General features: G+C 39.5%; 1 protein-coding gene across 2 annotated transcripts in view; it reads left to right on the top strand.

Moving 5' to 3' along the window:
• LOC137274038 (nucleolar protein dao-5-like) overlaps positions 1 to 26,795 on the top strand; it is an 80,790-nt gene that overhangs the window by 20,830 nt on the left and 33,165 nt on the right. The window contains exons 1-3 of one of the 2 annotated variants that reach the window (XM_067806995.1): positions 4,890 to 5,028; positions 12,889 to 13,097; positions 21,059 to 21,251. In XM_067806995.1, the coding sequence (XP_067663096.1) occupies positions 13,010 to 13,097; positions 21,059 to 21,251 (281 nt within the window). In that variant the 5' untranslated portion in view covers positions 4,890 to 5,028; positions 12,889 to 13,009. Of the gene's footprint in view, positions 1 to 4,889; positions 5,029 to 12,888; positions 13,098 to 21,058; positions 21,252 to 26,795 lie in introns of those variants that run through there. The other variant, XM_067806994.1, reaches the window with a different exon arrangement.

Here is a 26,795-nt window from a genome sequence, read left to right as displayed (position 1 = left end):
GCATAGTTTAGGTGTAAATTAGTATCTTGATGAAAACAGAAGGACACTTGTTTATGAATTATGTGTTACACAAAAAACGTTTCAAATAAATACTCGGTAGTTAGGTTATTGTTGTCAATGTTTCGATGACTATATCCATTTCAATAATCTCTGATGGAACCTGAACCATCGAGGGAGGCCTGTGATTGATCTGCAGTTATGACAAGTGATGTAATTTGTTTTGATATTTAAACAGTTTCTGAAACATGAATAATGTTGATTAATTGTTTCCCATCTTGATCATGAAAGTAAAGTAGAAATTACCACCAGAGTGTTTCAGTGTAAAGCTAAAAAGTGTCAATGAATTTCCTTTGTCTTGTTTAAAAATGATAATGTTTCTGCAACAGTGCTGTGTAAGATGATTGACTGATGGGTCGTCAGTGTTCTTCAGTTGTTGATGTTAATATATTCAGGAGCAGTGCAGTCAACGCCAAGACTTTGAGTGGAATGGAAATCTGTCATTATTACTGGATATCAGAAATGAATGGGTGTTAACATGGTCAATATGGGGTTGTATCTACAGACAATGTAAAGATGTAATAGGGATGTATACATGTTAGCGCTATAGGGCTATTTCTATACTCTGTAAAGATTGTGTGCAGAAAATCCATGAAGGACACATATAGGTTGAATATTACCTGGACGTCAGGCATGGAATGCAGGTGTTGTCAGTAGTTGTTCTGGGGTTCATGTCAGTCGTGGCATTTTTTTTGTGCATTCAGTGAATGTGCGGTAAATGCTCTGTCAGGATTTCTCCCACTGCGCGGTTTATGAACGAACTGTAGCAATGTACGTCTGCTCAACAGTTGGAGAGATGTAGAAGCCCCTTCACTGCTCAAAACTGAAACTGTTGGGTTTTTAAATAATAATTATTGTTAGTTTAGGAAGAACATCTGAGGTGTTTTAGCCTTGAGACTGGTGGGAAATAGCTAACCACAGACCATATTTGGAGGATGTGTTTGTTATGTTTAAATGTTATGTCTTTAACCATTTCTGTTTTCAGTGTGGTAAATGGTGAGAGATGTGGCTGATGCATCGCTCAACCCATTCAGCTGTTCATCAAATCAAGTCCTTACAAACACTGGACAATACAACCATTCTGCTGTACATCAGGTCCCTCATACAACCTGTTCCCCATACAGCCATCGAACTTGTCCCCATACAGCCATAGAACATGTCCATATACAAACTGTTCCCCATACAACCATTGGCAAATTCAACCATGCAACCTGTCCCTCATACAACTGTTGTGTCATACAAATTGTCCACCATACAACTTGTCTCCCATACAGTCACTGACCCATGCAACCAATCCCTCATACAGTCGGTCCCCTATACAACTTGTCCCCCATACAGCCATTGACCCATGCAACCAGTCCCTCATACAGTCGGTCCCCTATACAACCTGTCCCCCATACAGCCACTGACCCATACAACCAATCCCTCATACAGTCGGTCCCCTATACAACCTGTCCCCCATACAGCCATTGACCCATACAACCAATCCCTCATACAGTCGGTCCCCCATACAACCTGTCCCCCATACAGCCATTGACCCATACAACCAATCCCTCATACAGTCGGTCCCCCATACAACCTGTCTCCCATACAGCCATTGACTCATGCAACCAATCCCTCATACAGTCGGTCCCCTATACAACCTGTCCCCCATACAGCCAATGACCCATACAACCAATCCCTCATACAGTCGGTCCCCCATACAACTTGTCCCCCATACAGCCAATGACCCATGCAACCAATCCCTCATACAATCGGTCCCCCATACAACCTGTCTCCCATACAGCCATTGACCCATGCAACCAATCCCTTATACAATCGGTCCCCTATACAACCTGTGCCCCCATACCACCATATTCATACTGTGTACTGGTATGTATTTACTGAGCATGTAGACATACAGGTCCCACTGTGCAGGTCAGCAGCCTCCATAACTGTTTACTGTACTATGTGTACCATCCTCCCTATGACAATAAGATCTCTGAGCCTGATTGTATTCACACAATCTCTTTATCAAGGACATTAGCAATCCTACAGCTCATTGTAGCGTTCTATTGGTATAATTTGTAATGGCCAGCCTGGGGCTAGGTGACTGTGATATCTGGTGGGTTGCAGGTAGTCAGGGTGTGCTTCACTGAGATGACTAGAAGCTGTAGAGACATTAAACTGAAGTATACACTGAGTGATAGAAATATACTCAGGTGCTGAATGATGACACTTAGGGCAGGAGGGACAGCATTTGATATGTGGAAATATATTTTAATGTTGATACCTTAGGTTGAGGTTAAAATTTCCAATTTTTGATAACTCACTGCCAGCAATAGTATGTGAGATATTAGATAAGCAAAAGATAACTTTTCAGGGAGTTATACTGATCACCTGTTGTTAAGGATACTAAGGCATGAGGTATTTTGAATGTGAATTCATTTTGGTGATTGTAAAGCTGTAATGCTTTCTTTGTCATGCATCTCTGTTGTGAAGTAGTGCTGGTATCAGCATATAACTTGCAATATGATACATCACAATGCTAAAACTTTAGTCATGGGCATATATTGCCTAAATATTATGCATTGAATCTGTAATACAATATGAATCCCCATATCAGGTTGGTGATATGATATGTATCACAATACTAAAAGCTTTAATTCTAATACCAACTATAAAACACCTTAAGATGAAAACAAAGGTTTAAATGAAAGAAACTTTTATTTTATAGAACTCACATTAGACGTTTTTCTGTTATAAATAGAAAACATAGATAAAAAGCATCTTTAATATCTGCATGCTGCTAGATGCAGTCACAGCAGTCACATAATACATTGAAATTTGTGCTGATTACAAAACATTTTGACTGATATCGTGATTCAGCAATAGTCCGAGTTTAACATCAATGTATCATGGCCTGTTTGTAGTATCATAACAGCATACATGACAGTGTACAACTTTGACATGCATCCCATGGATCAATGCATCGATGCTAATCGATGAATCGCCACACCACTATTGCGAGGTAATATTGATCTTCACAATGTGTAACAGTTACCCAATAATGATGCCATGTCACTATTGTTCATGCTGTTAATTTTGACCCAGGAGTCCACTGGCTGACCTGGATATATTGAAGTCATTACAGACATTATATATCATATTATATATATCATTATTATATATCATGTTATATGTCAATGTGAAGGTCTAAGAAATACCCCAAATCTGTAGATTCCATATAAAGATTTGTGCACATATGTTGTAGGATAGCTTGCTGGTTGTAACATTGACACATTATGCCGAATCTGTTCCTACACTCGCTTACTGAACCAGGAGCCATCCTTACTCACTAACCCAGAACCATCACTCAATCATCAGAACACTCTCTCACCCAGAAGCCATCCTCGCCACGCTTTCACCACACTCACTTACTCATTCACACACTCACCCAGAATTCTCACTCACTCACTAAGTCACTCACTCACTCAGAACACCCACACACCCAGAAAGCTTGCTAACTCACTAATTCGCACTCGAAACACACACCTAGAGTGCTCACTCACTACCTAACTCAGAACACATACTCACCCAGAACCGTCTCTCTTGTCCCATTGCCCACACACTCAGAACACACTCGCCCAGAATGCTTGCTTACTCACTCACTCACTCACTCACTTGACAGCTACAAGATGGTACGTTGTGAAGTAATGGATGAGGTTCACCTGTTGGGAGATGGTAAACCCTCCCCTGGAATCAATACCGAGGATCTCCAGCTGACCCTGTAGAGAACATTCCATAAGGAGAGTCGTGGGATAGCCCCCCTATTACCACGGGTGTCTTGATTACCACCGCCACTACACACGTAACAATACAAGCCAGATGCCCTTCCCTCGTACTCCAATCCGTTTGCCAAATTGAAATTTCAGTATGAGCGTTTAATGGGATATTAAACATTTACATTCTATTTATGTACACAATTTGAACTGGTGGAGATTTATTGGTTAAAGATCCGTGTACTGTGAAATGTGGCGGCAGTCTAATATCAATCAATTTCCATGAAGGGCCGAAAGTAGAAACAGGCTTAGCTTCTTTGGTATCACTTTGATTCAAATAATGAAGGTTTATTAGTATATGTTATAGCTCAATTAGACTCCCTGCACATGTGAGACGACATGTTATTGTTGTTCATGAATACAGCCCAAGATCAAGGAAGGTGATTATCACTACATACAAGTGTGTATCTTTGACTTATTCAGTCTACAAGCGAAAAACCATACACATATTTTGTTGTAACCATGGTTACCATACCAAATGATAGTGAACTTGGCCAAAAGTGATAAATTTGTTTTTGATTTCTGATGTTTTATGTGATTAATGATACATTGCGTTTTATGCCATTTAAACTTAATCACCCATTACAGGGTCAGTGAATTATGAGGTTCTCCTATCTGTGGATTGTATCAAGGAGTGACATTTGCTGTGTTATTGATTAACGACGGATGATTGGGTAGAGTATTTAGATGTAGCAACCAAGGCAATAAGCTTCCAGCATCGCGGTCTCCATGTACGACCAGAACCGGTTCATCTATTTCTCAGTTGTCATTCCAAACGGATGAGAAAGGGCCTGTATCAGGCTTCTGTAGCCCATAATTCTGTTGCTGTTTTCTGTATCAATTACTGTGTCATCGTCAGTGGTAAGAAGGAGCTTCTGTCCTGACCTTCCTTGGGACGCGGCTCCTACACTTATGTGGACTCAGCCACAAGTCTGAGATCAGCCTGAGTCATACAGTAATACTATGTGCATAATTTGTGCCTCCTCGTCAGCCCATGCATCCCAGTTGAATAGATTCTCCCTGGCCTGGAGTAAGACACACTGTGTATTATTGATGGTGTTCTGCCTGTTTGATCAGGGCTAACTTTGCCTGACCAGAACCAGATGAATGTCACCACTTGCTTTCTCACCTGTCAACATCATTAACTCAGGTAAATCTGTAACTGGGTTGCTTTAAATAGATATGTAAACACTTATCAATCAGTATTTGAAGTTACAAGTCATAAAATTATTTTTTGTTGATCTGTTATTTTCTCACCTGTATGCTTGTTAAGTTAATTGCATCATTAATTTGGTGCAACTTTATGGATATAAATGATAGTTGAAGATTTAAGCTTTAATGACAGTGGTAAAAAGGGCTAGAATTTTAAGAATAGGTTTGCTCTTCTAACCTGTTGACTTCATGATCTCAGGCAAAACAGAGAATTGATCTGTGACATATTTACAGGGCTATGTGATACCTTGTGTAAGCTTAGAAAGTGTATGTTGACTCTCTGATAGCAGTGTTTAATATGTGAATTCACTGGCATTACTATTCAACGTTGAACAGGTAAGTGCATGTAGGTAAATAGAAAACATGTATATTGTTTTCCCTATCAGTGTTGAGTTGTATACTCATAAAAATAGGGATCAGCTGAGACTAGCATTGGTAACAGAGTAGGGTCAGGCTGATAGCGTGTCTTCATACACGCACTGTAGAGCAGCATTTGCGCCATCAATCACAGGTTTGTATGGTTTTAAGCTGATTCTTACAGTTCATCTATATCTAAGACATAAAGTTGCGTAAATTGTTTTCAATTAACTCACTATTAATTAGATACCTACCTAGAGCCATATATACTTAATGCATAGATATGTATATTTGCAGAGAGTCAGAAGGGGGAGAGAGAGGCAAAGAGGATTTTTGATGAGGGAGAACTTAATTCTATAATAATATTTTTCTGAGATGACGTGTGTGTTTACATCAGGTTCATGTGGTTTTTGATGTACAGGTGATCAAAGATGCATAAAATCACTGTCTCAGATATACTGTGCTTACTCAGGTGATAAGTAGCTGATTCATGTCACTTGTTTAGCTGTTAGATCGTTAACTGAGGTAACTTGAGTGCAGCCTCATTCTCTGTAGTTACATGTGAGAACCGTAGTAGCAGTTTATAGTTGCATAATTATATATGTATCAGACACAGTTTGTAGGTATCATAGACATGACAGGCACAGGTTAATGGCCTGCAGGTATGTATACCTGTACAGGGTGAATAGGTAATTAAGGTAAGCCCTGATACTGACATTGTGACTAGCTCCACATAGACCCAGGGCAACTTGCTCTACCTCGTTAAGCTGATTAGCCCAGAGTCCTCAGTCGTCATGATTTGTATGACAGTTTCAGTTGTGCATGCCAAGTCCCCCACACAATGTTTATGTCTTGTGGTTAATATTTCATCAGCATTTTCACATTTTATGAACCTAATTGAATTTATACACAACTGTCTTTTATCAATGATGATGATGATGATGATGATGATGGTGATGATGATGAAGACGTTGATGATGAATTGTTATAGGTGCTATTGCTGATAATTCCAGTGTTTTTTTTCTGGTTTGGACAAGTGTTTACAGACTGTTGCCACAAATAAGTATCTGTTTCACCACTTTTTGAAATAGAAAATTAGAATCAGTGAAGTTACCAAGTCCAGTCCGTGTTATGACCAATTAGTTGTACTTAGTTTATAAAGATCCATTGATTGAGTACAAACCCTGGAACCTTGAGGATCGTGGGACCCCCTCATCATGTCTACCAGTGTTCACCATGGTATTGTTGATTAAGGAAGTCCTGCAGAACAAGTGTTAATCAAAGACGTCATTTGGATTCAATTACCATAGTTACTTTGGACAACCTGACTGTCACATGGCAACTGACCCAGTGTGACATGACTTGCAGGGCCATCTGTGATGGGATGGTGGTGTTTCTGTTGACATGGCTGTGGCAGGTGTCATATTTGCTGTGTCAGGAGACCGCGTGTCTGTGATGGGATTTCTACTGCATTGGTTTTCAAGGAACACAAGTACATATATGTGTGTACTTTCCAACATTAACAGTCATTGAAGCAGATCATGTTCACAATGCTGACTGTTATTGTCTTCATTGTCAGAGACAATCTGGTGACTGGATGGTCACACTGCCTGATGACCTCATGCATGTTGTAGAAGAACAGAAACTGGAGGTGGTTTGGCTGGATGAATTTATTCAGTGATGGATATCGTGTGTTCCTACTTGTGTTTTCACCCACATGTATGTCTGGCTGAAATAGCTTTATAGGTTTGTTGGTACACAGCCCAACCCAACCCAACCCAACCCAACACAATCACACAAGACACTATACGACCATACACTGTGACTCAAAACTTAACACCAACATTAACAAGAAAACCATATACAACGTTGTACAATCATACAAAACACTACGAAGTCAGTCACAACAACTATATAGCACCTTAAGCAACGATTAGGTACAAACTGCTGCCGTATAGCTTCAGTAGTGCTGACTGCTGTGTTAAACAGCCAGCCAACCATATACAGCACAGCACAGCACAGTACAGCACAACTGCAAACAGCACAACTGCAAACAGCACCTTAAACAACACAGCCATACATACAGCAGTGAAAAAGTCGGCATTAGTGGTGTTTTGATTAGTTGAAATAATCAACAATTGGTCCAATCAATCAATTACATTTTCTCAAACACAAACTATCTTGGATCTCTTGGAACTACTGTTTTAGTGTTTGAAACACTTGACGATGAAACATATCTTAGAAGTTGTCAAGGCCTTAAAACATGATTAATAGACAACTCACTTCACTTACTGACAAGTCATGACTGAATATTTCTTAATGACTCCAGGAAGCTTATGTCCATGATAAATTAGCCATCACTTTAAAGTAGCAGATTACATCATTTTTCATTAAATGTAAAATTTACAAACACAATTTCTGCAGTTTCTTGAGAAAATAAAACAAGAGAGAATGTTATACCCTTCTGCAATAACAACCTGAATAGGGAAATCTGAAAAATGATGGTAACCAGGGTTTTAGCAATGATTGCTTGTTGGTAAAGAACCAGTTATCAATTGTGACACTAATTGGCATTCAGCAAGATGACTTGGGTTCTGTGATTATTGCAAGTTTAGATTAACAAAGACATAATCATGTTTGTGCTGTGATTGCTTTATGGAATGTACCCAGTCGAGTGAGATGATATACCCTCACTCACTTTAACACTGGCATACATACTACCTGAATAATCTTGACCTCCTTAAATGACCTGGTGTGACCTGATGTCACTGTGCCCTGGAGTAATTTCATTCAAACCCAAAACTGCTGAAGGCTCGGTGAAGACGAGTTAACGTAAAATCTATATGTCAGCATTTCCATGTTACATAACTGTGTATACTGTCTGCCTGGGTCAATATTGCAGCGTATCAGGGAGAAGCACCATTTTGCATTGATTCTCCCACTAAAACCTACACACTTCAGCCCTTCCACGGATCGCTGATGTTGCCCTGTGTTGATGTCACAGTTGGTTTGAAGGATTGAGGAGATGGTAGGGGCAGACTTAATTGGCTTTCAAATGGTCCAGGAGGTAATGACTGGACAGGTTGATGCGTGACAAGGTTTAGTTATTGGTTGTTTTTGTCTCAGTCAGCAGTATTCCATCTTATCATGACTGTTGGTGAAACAACTACACAAACCAGTGGATGATATGATGAGCAAGGTATGTTTAGTTATTGGTTGTTTTTGTCTCAGTCAGCAGTATTCCATCTTATCATGACTGTTGGTGAAATAACTACACAAACCAGTGGATGATATGATGAGCAAGGTATGTTTAGTTATTGGTTGTTTTTGTCTCAGTCAGCAGTATTCCATCTTATCATGACTGTTGGTGAAACAACTACACAAACCAGTGGATGATATGATGAGCAAGGTATGTTTAGTTATTGGTTGTTTTTGTCTCAGTCAGCAGTATTCCATCTTATCATGACTGTTGGTGAAACAACTACACAAACCAGTGGATGATATGATGAGCAAGGTATGTTTAGTTATTGGTTGTTTTTGTCTCAGTCAGCAGTATTCCATCTTATCATGACTGTTGGTGAAATAACTACACAAACCAGTGGATGATATGATGAGCAAGGTATGATGGCATGATGGTCAGGGGACGAAGTCTCACGACCAAATGATTAATGGGTAGTAATAGACAAGCAATTGTATTCTGTTTTCTCACTGGTGATGACTGTGAGTATGACCATATGGAATCGGTGATATGATACATATTATTTTATAACAATATTAGCTTGACTATTGAATACAAGGAATACTGACATACAATATCATTCTGTCATCAGTGTTTCTATCCTTATGGTGGGTTTGGATAGCCTAGTGGTTAAAGTGTTGGTTGCCAAGCTTAAGACCTGGGCTGAGATTTTCTCAGCACTAGGATTGTCATAAGTTAATGTTAATGTATGGCACTTATGACTGTCTTAGTGCCAAGAGGGCTCCGAAAATCTGGACAATGAATTGGAATCCCCATATTTGTACAATGTGTGGAGCCCATTATTGGTGTTCCCTTCTGTGATATTGCTGGAATATTGCTGAAAGCTCAGTCAGTTGTGTCCTTGTGGATACATTAAAATATATTTGATGTGTAATAAAGACAGCAATCAGGTATCTGTGACCATAGAGACATCATAATACACTTGTGTCAAGAAACTTGTGTCCTCTTCCAAACAATCCCAATACAAAAACTTACCAAATCGTAATCACCATTCCTTTTTTATGGAAAGTTACAATGCAGTTCTGTGTCCTCACAGTGTATTTCTTGTATTATGTGTGAGAGTGCTAAAAATGTGTTGTTGAAGGCTGATCATGGCCCTTATTCTCCAAAAGTTTGTAGATGGGAGAATTCTAAACTTCATACATAACAAATGTGTTAAGAATGGGCATAAGAAGTTTGTAGGGCTACAAAGTTTTGGAGAATAGCTAGCCAGGTGATTAGGTTCGGGAATGAGAAAGTGTAGAAAATTGTCACTCACTCACGCACTCACTCAGGGGTGGTAGGGAAGCCAAGTGTTGAAAGGGTCTGTTTGTCATGCTGAAGACAGGTTCAGTTCCCTACATTAGTGCATCATGTGAAGACCATTCTGTTGTTCCCTGCAATGATATTGCTCACTTGCTCTCTGCTGTCTTTTCAAGTGAAATATTGACAGGAGTGTTAATGGACTTATTAAGCTGAATGATTGGTGAAGTGGCCACAGTGTCATTCAACTGCTTTCCAGCAACCCATGGTACATGATGAGGGACTGTATCCTTCTTCACCAATGGCATCATTGCCATGGCAACAAGTGTCTGGGATGTGATCTGTTTACCCGCTTGGACTAGCAAACAGATCAGTGATGGCTTCTCAGTCCTTCCAAGACTGATGGGAGTTGTTCTGTCCCCAATGCTTGTCACTTCAACATGAAGGCAGCTGGTGGCTCAGCTTTAATCCTCTCCATCAGGTGTGATCACTTTGGCGACGCTGTGAGATCATGAGGCATGATGGGTAATGAGGAACACGTGTAACTTTTGCTGATGTGGCTTCCGACATGAATCTGTAGTTCCAGACATGTTCCTGATTTATTGGAAAGGATCCTTGCATAAGATGAATGATTATCGGTTGGTATTCAAGTTTACTTTAACGGAAATGCTTTTGGATATATATTGGTTTAGACTAAAGGACATTCTTCCTGGTGTATTTTACTTCAGTGTTTTGCTTTATGTTTTCTGTGATGAGTGTAAGTAGTTTGTAGAGTCTGATGGCTTATCACACTGTCACACTTGTTTGTACACTAATGTCTTGGATGAGGCCTTGTGAGAGAATGCATAGGTCCCTGTGGCTAGAAGCTTGTGACTGAAGCAAACTGACTCCCATTTCTCTGATAGTATGGCATTATGCCCAGGGAGTGTACTACGGGTATAATGGTGCTCACAATATTGGAACACTGGTTGAACTAAAGACCTTCACTAACTCAATCACTCAAGGATGGGTGACAGGATTGTCTTCATGTTATGTCTCCAACTACTGGTGAGTTCGTTGACAGATGGTCCTGGAAATCTTGTACAATGTAGGGAAGACAAAGGAGTAGAAGCAGACAAATGATTATATAGATGATTATATCAGGGTAGGTCAGTGATGGTATGGTGAATATGTCAGGGTTGGTCAGTGACTGTTTGGAGAACATGTCAGGGTGGGTTGATGATTGGTGAACATGTCAGGTTAGGCCAGTGATTGTACAATGAATATGTCAGGGTTGGCTTATGGTTGTATGGTGAACATGTCAGGATGGGGTGATGATTGCATGGTGAACATGTTGGGGGGGCTGATGATTGTATAGAGAATATGTCAGGGTGGGTCAGTGATTGTACATGAATATGTCAGGGTGGGCTGATGATTGTATAGTGAGAATGTCATTGTGGGCCAATGATTGTATGGTGAACATGTCAAGGTGTGTTGATAAGTGTATGGTGAACATGTCAGAATGGGTTGATGACTGTGTGGTGAACATGTCAGGGTTGGAAAATGTTTGTGTAGAGAACATGTCATGGTTGGTCAATGGTTGTATGGGATAAGATGTCATTGTATGATTCCCAGATGAAGGTATGGATTCACAGTGTACAAGGAAATATCATGACTTAGCTAAGATTAGTGAGCCTACTGGGAGGCATTTGCTCTAGAACATGTTGTATGAGTGGAGGTTTAGCAGTGTTGTATGTGCCTGTGAGTGACTAGAGATGGGGAACTTGGAAAACTGGGTAGCTGGGTGACAGCTTCATGAGCACACATCAATCCATGGGAAACATTTACCCGTGCTGTACCTGTCACAGTTAAGGGAGTAGGTATGGTGCATTTAGTGTGCAGAGGATTTCTTTGGATTGATATTGTCGTGTGCTGACTTACTGTATGCATGGATGTCGGTGCTCTTGATGTAGGTGTTGTTGTGTCAAGGAGCCTACATCGAACACACAACTTGAGAACTAGGCAAATAGTACAAATGTTGTCAAACTACATATGACACAAAGTTGATAACTTCCAATGTATTTGTTATTGGTAGAGTTTTCAGTTTATAAGGTGCTAGAGTTGCATTAGCTTTGATAGTGCTACCTGGCGACACATACCCCTGCCCTGGACTCAACATTCACAGAGAAGTGTAGGTAGGAAGGATGGCAATGCCTCTGGTTTTGAACTTTGACAAGCTGCTCCAAAAATGTTGAGATTCCACACATGGATACAGTGTGTTGATATGCTATAGCCTGATCGTGTATTTCTTCAATGTATCATTGATTTACCCTGTTCTTAGATTTTGACTTTGATGTAAGCCATATTAAACACTGATTTATCCTACACTTTGACTAAAGCCATACCGAATCATGGATTTATCGAATACTTAGAATTGACTTAAGTCATACTTAAACTAGGTTTTATTCAGCACTTAGATTTGATTTGATTGATTGGCATTATTAAAAGCTGGTGAGTAAAATGAGAGTAAGATTATCCATAAAGAATCTTACAATCTTACTCACTTAGAATTGACTTGAACCATATTTAAACATACGTAGATTTACACTAGTTACAGTGCTAACATACTTTGGTGAACTGACCTAGTCCTTAAATAATGCTCAGGAGATATATGCATTTTCCATGAGATTACCCATCTTTGGTGGGAAGGTGTAGCATCTGCCAAAACATTTGTTGAATCTTGTACAATATTGTTTTCTGAGTCTGTCCTATCTTTCCCAGTCTGTATAAGGTAAAACCTTGTTTTTTGTAAGTTCTGCTCCAAAGTCAACATGAAATGTCATTGACATATTGTGGTCTCAAGATTTGTATGTCATGGTGCTATTCTTACAAAAACCTTGGTTCCAGTATTGTATGTTTCTTTTCCTGCCTTGCAGTGACCATATGTTTCTTTTTCTACAGGTGTGAGGATGCGTGTAGGCGGTGCCCAGCTACACTGACATACACGACTTCGCCCAGGGAGGCATGGTGTTAAGTGGGCCAGCTTACTGTCAATAAGCTAGGCTGGGATTGAGGTGCAAACATGGCCTCTTCGGGCCCTATGGCAGAGCAGGAGGCTGTGGCAAGCACACAAGATGATGAAGGTCGTGGAGATGTCGGCATGGCGACAGGTGAGAATCTTGGGATAAATGACCCGGAAATGTAAGAGATGAGTGACATCACATCATCTTGGATGAAATGGTTTCCTTGTTGACTGAGATGGAGTTAGAATCTTTTAAACACCGTCATAGAAAAGGGATGACGTTGTGTTTGTGTAGTGTCTGAATCCAGTTGTGTAAGACCTTCTTGGGCAAGACTCGATTATGGTGTCTTAATTTGGCGCTCAGTTACTGGCGACTTGGCTCAGACATGACGCAACTGTTGGCAGATTACCCTGGTGTGTTTGTTGGGGAATCAGTCAAGAGGCTTTCAATTAGGAACAGAGCCTGGTTCAACAGGCAGCGCACGTTGTAAGTCCTCACAAGATAACTTACTGTTTACTCAATGCTTTAACAAGGTGACAAGATGTAGGACAGTTGACATACATTTGTCATAAAAATATTTGAAACCTTTGAATAGATTGTGTTCGGCCTCAAACCAGCACTCTTTAGATGGATATCAGTTTGTACACAAGTAGGAATTGTCTGCAAGAGTGTGTATGGGATGGTAATAGTGTTGTATGAAGTCATCTGGAAGATGGTATATTGGACTGTAGTAGTGCTGTAAGAAGTTGTCATCGAGATGGTATATTGGACAGTACCAGTGCTATAAGAAGTTGTCATGAAGAGAGTACGTAGGACAGTTAAGTAGTGCTGTATGAAGTTGTCAAGAAGAGAGTATATAGGACAGTTAAGCAGTGCTGTATGAAGTTGTCAAGAAGAGAGTATATAGGACAGTTAAGTAGTGCTGTAAGAAGTTGTCATCAAGATGGTATATTGGACAGTACCAGCGCTGTATGAAGTTGTCAGGAAGAGAGTATATAGGACAGTAGTAGTGCTGTATGATGTTGTCATCACGATTGTATATTAGACAGTACCAGTGCTGTAAGAAGTTGTCAGGAAGAGAGTATATATGATGGTACTAATGCTGTATGATGTTGTCATCACGATAGTATGTTGGACAGTACCAGTGTTGCAGGAAGTGGGAAAGATGGTAAATCGGAAAGTAGTAGTGCTGTAGGAAGTTGTCAGGAAGATGGTATTTGTGAGAATTGCATCAATATCTGTTGGTTACCGAGAAACAGTGAACTTTATGCTCCTCTCCCTACATAATGCTGACACAATGTGACGGACATCTTGTACAAGACCCATCCACTCAATCACTCGAAGGATAATTCGGTGTAATAATTAGTTTGCGAAACATGAAAGGACCAATGCAGTCTTTTGTTGGCACAACCATGCTAGCATATGAAAAGTTTACATACCCGTGGGTTCATTAGATCTGTGTGAAGACAAAATATGATATTTGACATTGTCATAACTAGTTGATACATTCGTGAGTAGTTTACACAATTCTTTTTGTGTGGCATGTAGACCCTGATAGCTGGATAATATTGAATAAGGTGTGCAAACACTGGGTGTTCAGACTGTATTTGAAGTGGATATCTGCGTTCCTGAGTGTTTTACATGTAAACGATTAACTATTTGCAACTTATGTGGCACATGGCACATTCAGTTTTTGACAGTTGATATCATATGAGTTTTCATTGCACGTTTTGTCCACACTCTCAAACAACAGGCAACAATTTTGATGTAATCAAAGTTATAACATTAAAAAAAAATGTTCAGTCAGTTGTTCATTTATAAGTCACATGATCAAAGCGGATCCCTGTGTCCAAACCATTACCCCCTGTCCCGGATATCTGGGCTACCCGTCCCAGCCCTGGTAGTAGTGCTGTAAGACATTGTCCTCAAGATGGTATATTGGACAGTAGTATTGCTGTACTCTCATTCTTAATCAATAGGCACATTTGACCATATCAAAAGCCCAAATTAAAGTTAATGTATATACATTAACTGTACGTTAGTTTCTGAGTTGAGTATTTGGTACATAATGTACAACTAGAGTTGTCAAGTAATCTTTGTTTTAAGTATAAGATTTTTAGACTCAAATAATGCTTTGAGTTTCCAAAAATGTAGGTAAGTAATGTACATTACCGTGAAGTAAAGTATTACAAATTAGTACTCTAATACAAATTAGTACTGAACAGAAGGCATTAAAGATTTCGTCCTCCTTACCGTAGTGGATAATATTCTGGTGATAGAAATAACTGCCCTGAATATCTTAAATGAGATGCAGTCAAGGTCTTAAAAGGGCACTGATCTTTTCAGCCAAAAACCACATCCGTGTAATTTCAAACTACATTGTTTGGTTTGTGTGATGTTCACTAAATACAAAGGATTGGAGACAAAAACATGAAGTCGACACTTAACCTATAATCTATGCAATTATTTCTTAAATGGATTCCATGAAAGGTAACATACATTGGTCCCTTTATGTCACAGTTCTGACATAATGAATTCTCAAACAAATATTACCTATTTCACTTCAACAGACACAACACATTAAGATGAGGTAAAAGTGACATAAATCATTCCAACAACATTAAAAATATTTTGAAGTCAGTGAATTCATAACGTACATTTCACGCATCCATGCTTTACACTACATCATTCTACCATGACGCTCATTCGTACTGGACATTGAAAATATGACTATGGCTTAATGGATTGTTATACTCCATATGATTGGTAAGGTTTGACTGAAAAACAAGCAAAAGTTCTTTTACAAACAAACCCAACACTCTCTGCTTTTAACAGCATCCAGCATTCTTAAAATTGGACTACTGGTTCATCTGTCTTGCAAAGGACATCAGAATCTTTGTGATGTCATCTCATTTAGGACACTGAAAAAAAATCTGCTCTTTGCTCACCAAAAAGGGGTGGTACGGTCTATCAGTGGATAAAGCATTAATTTGTCATGCCGAAGGCCTGGGTTCGATTCTCTACATATGCACAGTGTGTGAAACCCATTTTTGATGTGTCCAGCCATGATATTGCTGAAATATTCCCAAAAAGCGAAGCAAAGCCCAACTCACTTACTTCCTCCCTTATCCTATAAGATATATTTCCATCTGATTTCCTCCCCATCTGCTTGGAACACATTTGAAATGTACATTCTCTCATGTTTGCCCCCAAATGCTCTCTAGGTATCGGGACTTACATATGCTGTGTACAAACAATTATAAACATGGTACGATTATGCAAGTATCAATAGCTATGGTAAGCGATTTCCAAAATTCAGATTTCCCAGATATGAATTGATTTCAGTAAAATTGTTTTCACTTGAATTCAAGATGTAAAATGATAAATGCATGGACACATCTACATAATCCAAATGGAATACTAGTTAAATGTCAAAGGTATTTCATAATATTAAAGATTTTGACACAGATGTTTTCTTTAAATGTCCATGAATAACTTAATGTTTTTTTGAAATATAGGTTACCAAGTGTTACATACATTTCTCAATTCGTTTTTTAAGTGGCATGTTAGAAGTTGGTATGATGAGGATGAGGAGTTTATCAATAGACAACTATTTGCAAGAGAGAAGTCTTCATCCTCATTTCTCAATCAGTTTACATAAATAATTCGTCAACCATAATTCAGTCAGCCACAACCAAGATACAGAAGTAAACTAACCCTAGAGGACTGGATTATATGAACAAAAGAGTTTCTATGTTTCCCTTACATTCTGTTAGACAAAGAAACATATTGGTATCAAGGTTTCACACATTATTTGATCATACTGAGAGTGATACTGAAGATGTTCATTCATAGTTCATATTGAGCTGGACAACGTTTGAATACAAAATCAGAATGTACTGGTAGTGTTCATTTCAGTAACATACATTTCTTTCAGTAAATGGGCGGTGGGGTAGCCTAGTGGTTAAAGCGTTCGCTTGTCACGCTGAAGACCCGGGTTCAATTCCCCACATGGGTACTATGAGTGAAGCCCATTGTCTGGTGTCCCCGCTGTGATATTGCTGGAATATTGCTAGAAGTGGCGTAAAACTAAACTCACTCACTCACTCACACTCTTACAGTAAACAATTCCCCCATATTTGTTCAAATTTGATATGGATTCATCACAAAATGTTGATATTTTAATATGACTATTAATGTTATAACCATCATGCAAATAAAATTTGGATCTGTCTTGTTTTGCTCTGATATTGTAATAGTCACATACATTACATCGTTAATCGGACACATTTGACAGGCCTAGTTCAAACAGGGACAGGGCAGAAACATGCAGACTTTTAGGGCCAATCAGACCTACTTTCACAGCTTTTTCACATGCCTACCTCAAAATCAATGTATTTTACTCGCACATAAGTTAAACATTGACCCAAATCCAGTATAAACTAAAGAGAGCAGAAACAAATTTTAGTACATTACAAACTGGTGACTGTAGAGTTATTTAACTGTGTTTATATCCTTTGATAGACTAATGAAAAGTCTATCGCAGCAAAATATTATAGCCTTTTTTCCCCAGAGTTATTCGTAAAGAAAATATCACACTAATTGTCCTTTGAAGTGTGTACAGTATATGCGGCGACAGTCACATATGTTTCAAAATTAGTGTTCAGTTGGATATATTTCATTTATTCACAACATGTGTAAGACCCCTGGTGTTTGAATCTTTAACACGGGTGGTAACATGTTACAAAATGCAAAAGGATCCACCAAAACAAAAAACAGGAAAACACAGAGCAAAACACAAATGTACCCTTTTATTGAGAATAAGTGTGTAGGAAGTTGTCAGGAAGAGAGTATATTGGACAAAAGTAGTGCTATAAGAAGTTGTCAGAAAGGTGGTATTTCTGAGCATTGCATCAATGTCTGTTGTACCTGTCGTACAAGACCCATCCACTCACTTGAAGGATAATTCAGAGTAATAATTAGTTCACAACACATTTTACAAATATTCTTGCATCTTTCACAGCATAATAATTGCTTCAGCACTTCGATTTTATTTAAACAAGTATCCCAGATATACAGAATACTGGCTGGCTGTCCAAATGCCAGCATCTCACCACTAATAGATAGTTTTCTGTTGGAACTCGTAAGCAGTTACACAACCAACTGTCTTGTCTACTTGAAGAAGCAGCAGAGTGCTGCTGGTTTGGTATATAATTGGGCCCAATTAGGCCCTGTGTAACTGTACTTTGTGACGGGTCATCGGTAATGGCTAACACAGTGATCAGTTTAGGTGTCATGGTGGAAGATGCTGTCTTCCATCACCACTAAGTAGGTTGCACCAAACTACCAACACATACCTTGGGTCATTAATCAACTTACTGATCTGACACAGCTTAATTATAAACCAGACCTTGTATTATCTAACACCATTAATTTGTTCCGAGGGATTTAGGTACTGATCATTTCATTCCTGGTATTGGTTGGATGGCCTCTCAGACAAATAATACTTTTACCAAGAAAGTGGTTTTCTGAAGCCCTGGTTTTCAGAGTTTAAGCCTTGAATTTATTTAAATGGGTTTGAAAAAGTACAAATTTCATTTGATTGTGATCGAATATTGTTACCATGAAATGACTGTTAGTGTTTTAAGGTGTTGCCAAAATTAATTTTCTTACCCCATTCAAAGTGAATGTGTGTTGTTTTAAAATATGTTTTTTATGCTTTCAAACCCACTTCAATGTACATTAATGACCTGTCCCTTGACAAATCTCTAGTTGATTACTACAAAGATGGCACTGTGATGTAGTATAGACCAGATTATCCACAAGGTGTGGAATCTCACTGTCCAGTCTTTGAGTATAACATAAACCTTCCCAGCATGCCCTCCTGGCTTATGTCTGCCGGTGATGTTTTTTCCCCAATATATGTCAGGAACTTTCCAGATAAGAGACACTCTTCCAGAAGCAGGAGAAATTTGATCACTAGATTGTGTTTATGGTCAAAACTAGGTAAAGCTTCTTTTGACATTTCACCCCCAAAAATGGAAATGAAAAGTTCATGAACCATATACCTTTAAAGGGAATGAATATGTTTTTATGCCACACTCTTAAAAAACAGTAGGGCATAATGAACTTTCAATATGGATAGAAAGTGTAAACATTAACAGGTGTTTCAAGGACAGACATCTTATCTCTATTTCCCTCTATTACCACCCCTAAACACAATGCATGATATGCACGTGCACACTTAGAACATTAATTTTGATACTTATCTTGCATCATGACTGTTTCGCACCAAGGTGTATAGATGTTACTTTGTATCGGTATTAGTATTACTTAATGTCACCTGTATACTCATTCCCAGTTCTCAGGGTCCCCTTTCCCACAACAAACAATCACCCCTCTTCTATACTCATACATAATCAGTGAAACTACAGTCATACAGTTTCTTCATATATCAGTATCATCATCACATCATGTGCATAGTTGGACGTTCATGTTACTTTGTTGTTTTACAGATGTTGAGTCTTTCTGAAGCTTGATTGGCTGTGCCAGCATTTTTGCTGACTACCACATCAGTGTTTCCGTGGCAGCAGATGTCAGTATCATATGTAGTTGTTAGTGTGATTGTTGGTTCACTGACAGATGTCGGATCAATCGCACTGAAATCAGACTGAGAGATTGTGTTGGGTTCCCATGTGAAAATACAGTCTTTTGATAGTCTTGTATATTTAGCATGCCACCTGATGCCACGTAATTGTCAGCATATCTACCATGATCTACCTTGTGTTGGAAATTGTTGTTCTAAACTATCTTCTCTCCCCTGGGAAAGAAAATATATATGTTTTGATTGATGTCATGTATATGTGTGTGTGTTTCTGCACATCACTTTTTGACTTTATGTAGTCGTCTGTGGCAGTTTGCTGAGCTGTCAAATGTGACAGTATAAACACATTCACTGTAACATTTTCTTTTTCTCTTTCAGTGTCTCACTCACCTAAACAGTCACTGAGTCACTCATCCTGTCACTTCTACAGTAATGCCAGTCCATTCACTCACTCACTCTGTAATACCTATCCAATCACTCATTCATTCACTTGCCCACTCACTCTTTAATACCAATCCACACTCACTCTCTGTCATACCAATCCACACTCTCTCACTCAGTAATACAATCCACACTCACTCTCTGTAATACAATCCACACTCACTCTGCAATACCAATCCGAATTCACTTACTCTGTAGTACAATCCACACTCACTCTGTAATACAATTCACACTCTTTGTAATACAATCCACACTCACTCCGTAATACAATCACCACTTTCACTCTGTAATACAATCCACACTCCCTCTGAAATACAATCCACACTCACTCACTCTGTAATACAATCCACACTCACTCTGTAATACAACCCACACTCACTCTGTAATACCAATCTACACTCACTCTGTAATACAATCCACATTCTCATTCCTTAATACAATCCACACTCTCATTCCTTAATACAATCCACACTCTCTCACTCTGTAATAACAATCCACACTCTCTCTGTAATACAATCCACCTTCACTCTGTAATCCAATCCACACTTACTCTAATAACAATCAACACTCGCTATGTAATGCAATCCATGCTCACTCACTCTGTAGCACCAATCTACACACACACTCTAATACCAATCCACACTCACTCACCCACCCTCTCACTCACTCACTCACTCACTCACTCACTCACTCACTCACTCACTCACTCACAACATGTCTCACATTCATCTTCCCTGGGGACATCTGTGGGAGATTGCTCAGAGTGCACATGTCTTAAGCTCCCAGCAGGTTGGACTCTCCAGCTATTTGTATGGCTGTTGTATCCTTATAAGGGAGCACCAAGGCTCCACATGTGTATATGGGGCCATGTAAACAAACCTTGTTGATAAACATATTGTCTCTGGCTGCTAGCCGTGTGGGTCCAATATGCTGGCATGCTTTAACCTCTCTGTCAATATACCTTTCACGTAGCAAGTCACAAAATGATACCTGTTGTTACTTCCTGTCGCAGTCATGTAACTGTTTAGTCACTTGTCACAAATGTTGGCTTTTCTGGTTTCAGACCCTAAAGAAGGCAAAAAGTCCCGTAAGTTCAAGCCTTTTGAGGCCATGCGGAAATTATTCAAGGGAGGTCGAAAACGTACTAAATCTAAAGATGACAATCAGATCAGTGTGGTGTCTGTCAAGGCCAAGTCAACAACGGCGCTGATGTCAGCGGGAAGCTTCGACGATGATGACGATGACAGCGATGGAGGGTAAGTTGCTGGTGCAAAAACAAAGTATTAACTAATGTTATGAAACCAGACCAGAATTCTCATTTGCAGTTGTACATAGGAATTATGTGGTTAAAGAACAATCACAAGATGCACTCCTTCATTGCAAAGACTTTGTCCATTTTTGGTGTCCTACACAATAATAATGCAGGTGTATTGCTGAAAGCGTTGGAAAACTAAACTCACTCAATCTTTGCAAAGACAAAGTGTTAGATCATCACAGCAAACAGTGTCAGTACACATACATTCATTGTACAGATTCAAATGGTGCAAGCATCAATCCAGGTTGTCAGTACATACATTTATTATACAGATTGATCTCGACTTCAGTAACTAGCAATTCAGTTATCAGGTACCGGTACTCCTTACATTTGGGACTAACTCTATAGTGGGCTGGGACTTCAATATTAGTGACTCCTCTTATGGATGGGACTTATGATATTTACTCTTTGATGGGCTGGAACTTATGGTATCAGTAACTGTTTACATGGCAGGGACTTAAAATGTTAATGCTGTAAACATCATAATTCCTTAATTATTTGCTACTTACAGTCACAGAACTACTATACTCACTGTGTATATATACCTGCCGTGTTGTAAAATATTAGTCATTCATGCCATAGCACACGATGTTAGCACTTTAGCCACCATGCATAACCAGAATTCACACTGTTGGTGACTCAGACCTTGTGTCTTACCCCTGACTGTCAATTCAGTATAAGTGCCCAAACTACATGGAGCATTTTGTACTTAGAAGGACAGATGATATTATTGTCATCAAGGGATGGCTTCAAGACAGGGGCGACTTCGTTCCCCAGGACCCATTTGCACAAAGTGCTCTTAGTGCTACAATGATTGTAGCTCCCATTCTCTAACATATGCCATAGATAGTCGTAGCGCTAAGATTGCTTTGTGCAAGTGGGCCGAGGTCATGTTGATGTTTGGGGCATGGATGGAATGCAATAAGTGATAGTTGGTATGATGAGCAAATACTTGTGCAGTTGACCATCCCACTATCCTAGATGCTTTCTGGGATGACAACTTTCTGCTAGGTAAATAATTGTCATGTTTTCGGTTTGAATTTTGTAAAAGTGTTTTGATTTTTGGGAAGTTTTGTTAAGAGCATTTGCTGTAGAGCCAGGTGAGGCCTGAGTCAAGTCCAGGGAACATTCCCTGTCTCTGCTCACGAGTCATATTGCCTCCTTGCACTATTTGTAGTATTGGAACTATATGTTTAATGTCAAGGAGAAGATGGCCCACGAACCATGAAGACATGTGTGTTCTTTTAGTCTCGCTTCTCTCAAATAATTCTTTCAGTACCAAAACTATGTAGAAATTTCCTGCAAATTGTTTTTATCTTTTCCTTATTAAACATATGAAATAACTGCTTTGTTTTGAAAACAAGTACTTAACCACAACTTTAGTTGTTGAAGGAGGTGGAATCATCAATGACATGATGTTTTTGATTATTAACATGTAAGCAAGAACGACGGGAGTACTCTGACCCACCGTGTTTGGTATTTTTATGTTAAGCCGGTATTAAACCGGAATGGTATTTTATATGCCCAGCTTACAGTTTAAGCCCGCACTTGTATTTGAGTTATGGTTTGTTTAATGATGCCAGACTTGTGTGAAACCAAGATTTCATGTGAAGATATGTGGCCATGATCTGCAGATATTCTGCAGCTATGGACAAGGGATGTTTTTCATATCAACAATGTGTTTGCATGCATTTTAGTTTAAAGCGTTGTGTCATTGTGTACATTGTTGTCCACAGTGTGTATCCTGATGGCCACTATTGACCAATCAGGATGGAGCAGGGGACAGGGTGGTCCATCGTTCCCGAACATCCATGTGTGTCTAGCTGACAAACAACCAGCTCTGTTTGAACATTTGCAGCATCATTTCTGAATGACTTGTCGCTTGTTGGCGTGACACCATCTTCCGCAGTTTACATGTGGTAGCTTGTCCTGCTGATCAAGTTAGGACATGCCATCACGCAACAATCAAGACGTCATCAATGTCATTTCACATCTTCCCGTTTAGCCACCACCCATGGTACCTGTGGGATCACATGACCAGGATGTTTACTTGAAGCAGGATAGATAGTTTGTAGGGAAACATTAGTGGATTGCAGCTGAGTTAGTGAACTCTTTCAGATGAGGATTTAGTGGATATTACTTGATGTCTGTTTGTGTTCATGTTGGATTTGATTGTCACTATGGGATCCTGGTGTACTTGCCTCTGTTGGTATACAGGAGTTTACAGGTAGGTTATGAGATCCTTCAGGTGGGTTAATAGGGGTAACAAGTGGATCACTAGGTCTGACAGGAGGGTTACTAGGGATGAAAGGTAGGTTATTAGATCATACAGGTGGGTCACTAGGTCTGACAAATGGGTTACTAGGGGTAACAGATTGGTTTCTAGGCAAACAAGTATTTTACTTAGGTCTATAAGTAGGTTACTGTGGCTGTCAGGTAGGTTACTAGGGATAACAGGTAGGTTACTTGAGCTAACAGGTTGGTTACTAGGTCTTGCGGGTACATTACTCAGGCTAACAGGTACATTACTACAGCTTACAGGTATGTTACTAGGTCTAACAGGTAGATTACTCAGGCTAACAGGAAGGTTACTAGAGATGACAGGTAACTACTGGAGCTAGCATGTAGGTTACTAGGGGCAACAGATGGGATACTAAGGCCAGCAGGTGGGAAACTGAAGCGAACATGATGATAGGCAATATGATTGCAGTAAGTTTCTATATGATTGGGATTGCCATTGTAGGTTATGTGACTTGTTGTGATATTTTATTTGATTTTTGTGGTTAGGTCATGTGATTTAGTGGTAAGTCATATGATTTTGAATAGTGATGAAAGATCATGTTACTATGGTGGTAAGTCATGTGACTATGCTGTTTGGTTAAATTTGTTTTGGTAGAACCTGTGACTTAACAGTAGAGCATGTGATTTCGCTTGTTGATGATGTGAAAGTGATTGAAGATCATGTGACTATGGTGATAGGCCACTGACAATCGTTATAGGTCATGTGACTTGATGGTAGGCATGAGATTTGGTACTAATCAGTAGTCATGTCACGTGATTTGGATGTTAGGTATGTGACATTCATGAAAGGTATATATACCCATGTTCACTCACGGACAAAGTGAAATGCCAGTATTTCTGGAAAAATGGTTGATTTTGCCATAAAACCTTGGATTTGGTTTGTATCCTCTGATTGTATCCCAGGTTTCTGTTGGATCCAGCTGACCCCAACACGCTGGAGTGCAGTATGCAAGTGCCACAGTTATTGATGTGTAAACATGGATGACAAACGTAGATTAACTTTTATCCAGGTATCATCTTCTTGGCAGCTTGAGCACTCCAGGAGATCAGTGTCTTGTCTGCGACAGGTGCAAGTACATTGTACTGGCCATTTATCCTTTTTCCTGTTGCTGGGGAATGGCACAGGAAAAACAGCATATACAAATTTTATTTTTATTATTATTACTTTAAGAATGTATCTAATCTCAGAAAAGAAAACAGCAGTGTTTTTGTTACCAGTTGTTAGGTATTTGTTTACATGGGTGCTGTGGTACAAGGCAGTCTTAGTGTTAAAGTAATGATAACTCCCATAACTAACCATACATTGTAGTTGAAATAGTAGTTGAGTTATGCATAATATTTGAGATGCCGACATTCGATCCCTCGGGTTTTGACAATTTTATTCCTGATATTGACATTAAAATCATATGAAAGGGTGTGTTAAATAAGGCGGTCGTGATGTATACAGTTACCACTTTACTTACGTTAGTAACAGGAGGACAATGATGTAAGTTAGGTGTTGAGTTGCATTCTTTAATTTTGGCAGGATATGCTATTAAATCACTGGGAGTTTAAATCCTGTTTTGCCTGCTCCAGATCCATGCCTGCATTTGCATTAAGGTGTTTGATGTGTTGGCTAACTATATCACTTTAGGCTGTCACCTACTTACGTTTCCTAAAATGGTGGGCAAAGGTATAGGCTCACTAACTCCCTTGCTGGTAACTAATATTAGTGGTCCTATCAGTTCCTGTTATACAATGTACCAGCCAAACCATGCGGTGTGCGGGCCACCCTTTACATTTGGCTCAGTGCGCTACACTGTCTGATTCACCATCCCTGAACTCACATAACTACAAGCCTCAGGGTGGGGGATGTCAGGTTATGTCAGGTTGTGTCAGGTTGTGTCGACCTGCACTAGTTGAACAAGGTGCTACAATCATACAGGCTTTGTCAGCAGGGTGTGTATGCAGATGATATCTGGCCAGTCAGATGTCTTGTATTGAAGGCTTAATAGAGTTGTGCCTACAGAATGTGTACAGCTGCTGCATATGAAAGAGGACAGGTTGGGGGTGTTGTAGTGAAGGCTCATTGTAGAGAGGGATCATTGTGGGAAGGAATCATTGTTGCTGATCAATGTCAGGAGGGATCATTGTTGCTGATCAATGTTGGGAGGGATCTTTGTTGCTGATCAGTGTAGGGAGGGATCATTGTCGCTGATCAATGTAGGGAGGGATCATTGTTGCTGATCAATGTAGGGAGGGGTCTTTGTTGAGGATCAGCTTAGGGAGGGATCTTTGTTGAAGATCAATGTCGGGAGGGATCATTGGACTATTGTTGAGATTGTAGGGAGTGAACATTGTTGAGGATCATTGTAGGGAGGGATCATTATTGAGGATCTTTGTAGGGAGGGATTATTGTAGTAAAGGATCATTGTATTGAGTGACCATTGTTGAGAATCATTGTAAGGAGGGATTATTGTTGAGAATCATGTAAGGAGGGATCATTGTTGAGGATCATTGTTGGGAGTGAACATTGTTGAGGATCATTGTAAAGAAGGATTAATGTTGAGAATTATTGTAGGAAGGGGTCATTGTTATGAAGGATTATTGTAATGAGTGATCAGTGTTGAGGATAAATGTAGGGAGGGATCATTGTTGAAGATCATTGTACAGAAGGATCATTGTAATGAAGGATCAGTGTGCACAATAATAGTAGGGTGTGATATTGTAGAAAAGAATATTGTGGGGAAAGATACCATTAGAAGAGGATTGTTGTGAGATATTATGGAGAGCAATTAATTTTGGGAGTGATAATTGAAGTGAACTATCAGTGTAGAGATGTTCCTAAGGAGAGAGGGGGTCATTGTAGGTAAGATTTTTTTCTGGAGAGGGATAATTATGTGGTAGATCATAGTAATGAGAGATCAAGTTAGGGAGGTTGAGGGAATCATTATAGGGAGAAAACTCTTGTGTGGACAGAATCCTATTTAGGGCATAGTAGAGTCTTCAAAAAGCAACAGAACGTAACTGAATAAGCTAATTGATGAAACTTCAATGGTGGTACCTGTTTTTGAGAGGGTAGCCAGATGATAAACATGTTTGGTGATTTCCACAGTATGAGAGGTTCTAGTATTCTACGTCTGGCTTGTCTCCACCTAGCATGCTTAAATGGCTTATTTGGAGACTGATGCAGGCTATGCCAGTA

This window comes from Haliotis asinina, chromosome 2, assembly GCF_037392515.1.
Source record: "Haliotis asinina isolate JCU_RB_2024 chromosome 2, JCU_Hal_asi_v2, whole genome shotgun sequence".
Classification (NCBI taxonomy): Eukaryota; Metazoa; Mollusca; class Gastropoda; order Lepetellida; family Haliotidae; genus Haliotis; species Haliotis asinina.
The sequence above is the reverse complement of the archived record's forward strand: the minus strand, read 5'-3'. Positions and strand labels throughout refer to the sequence as shown.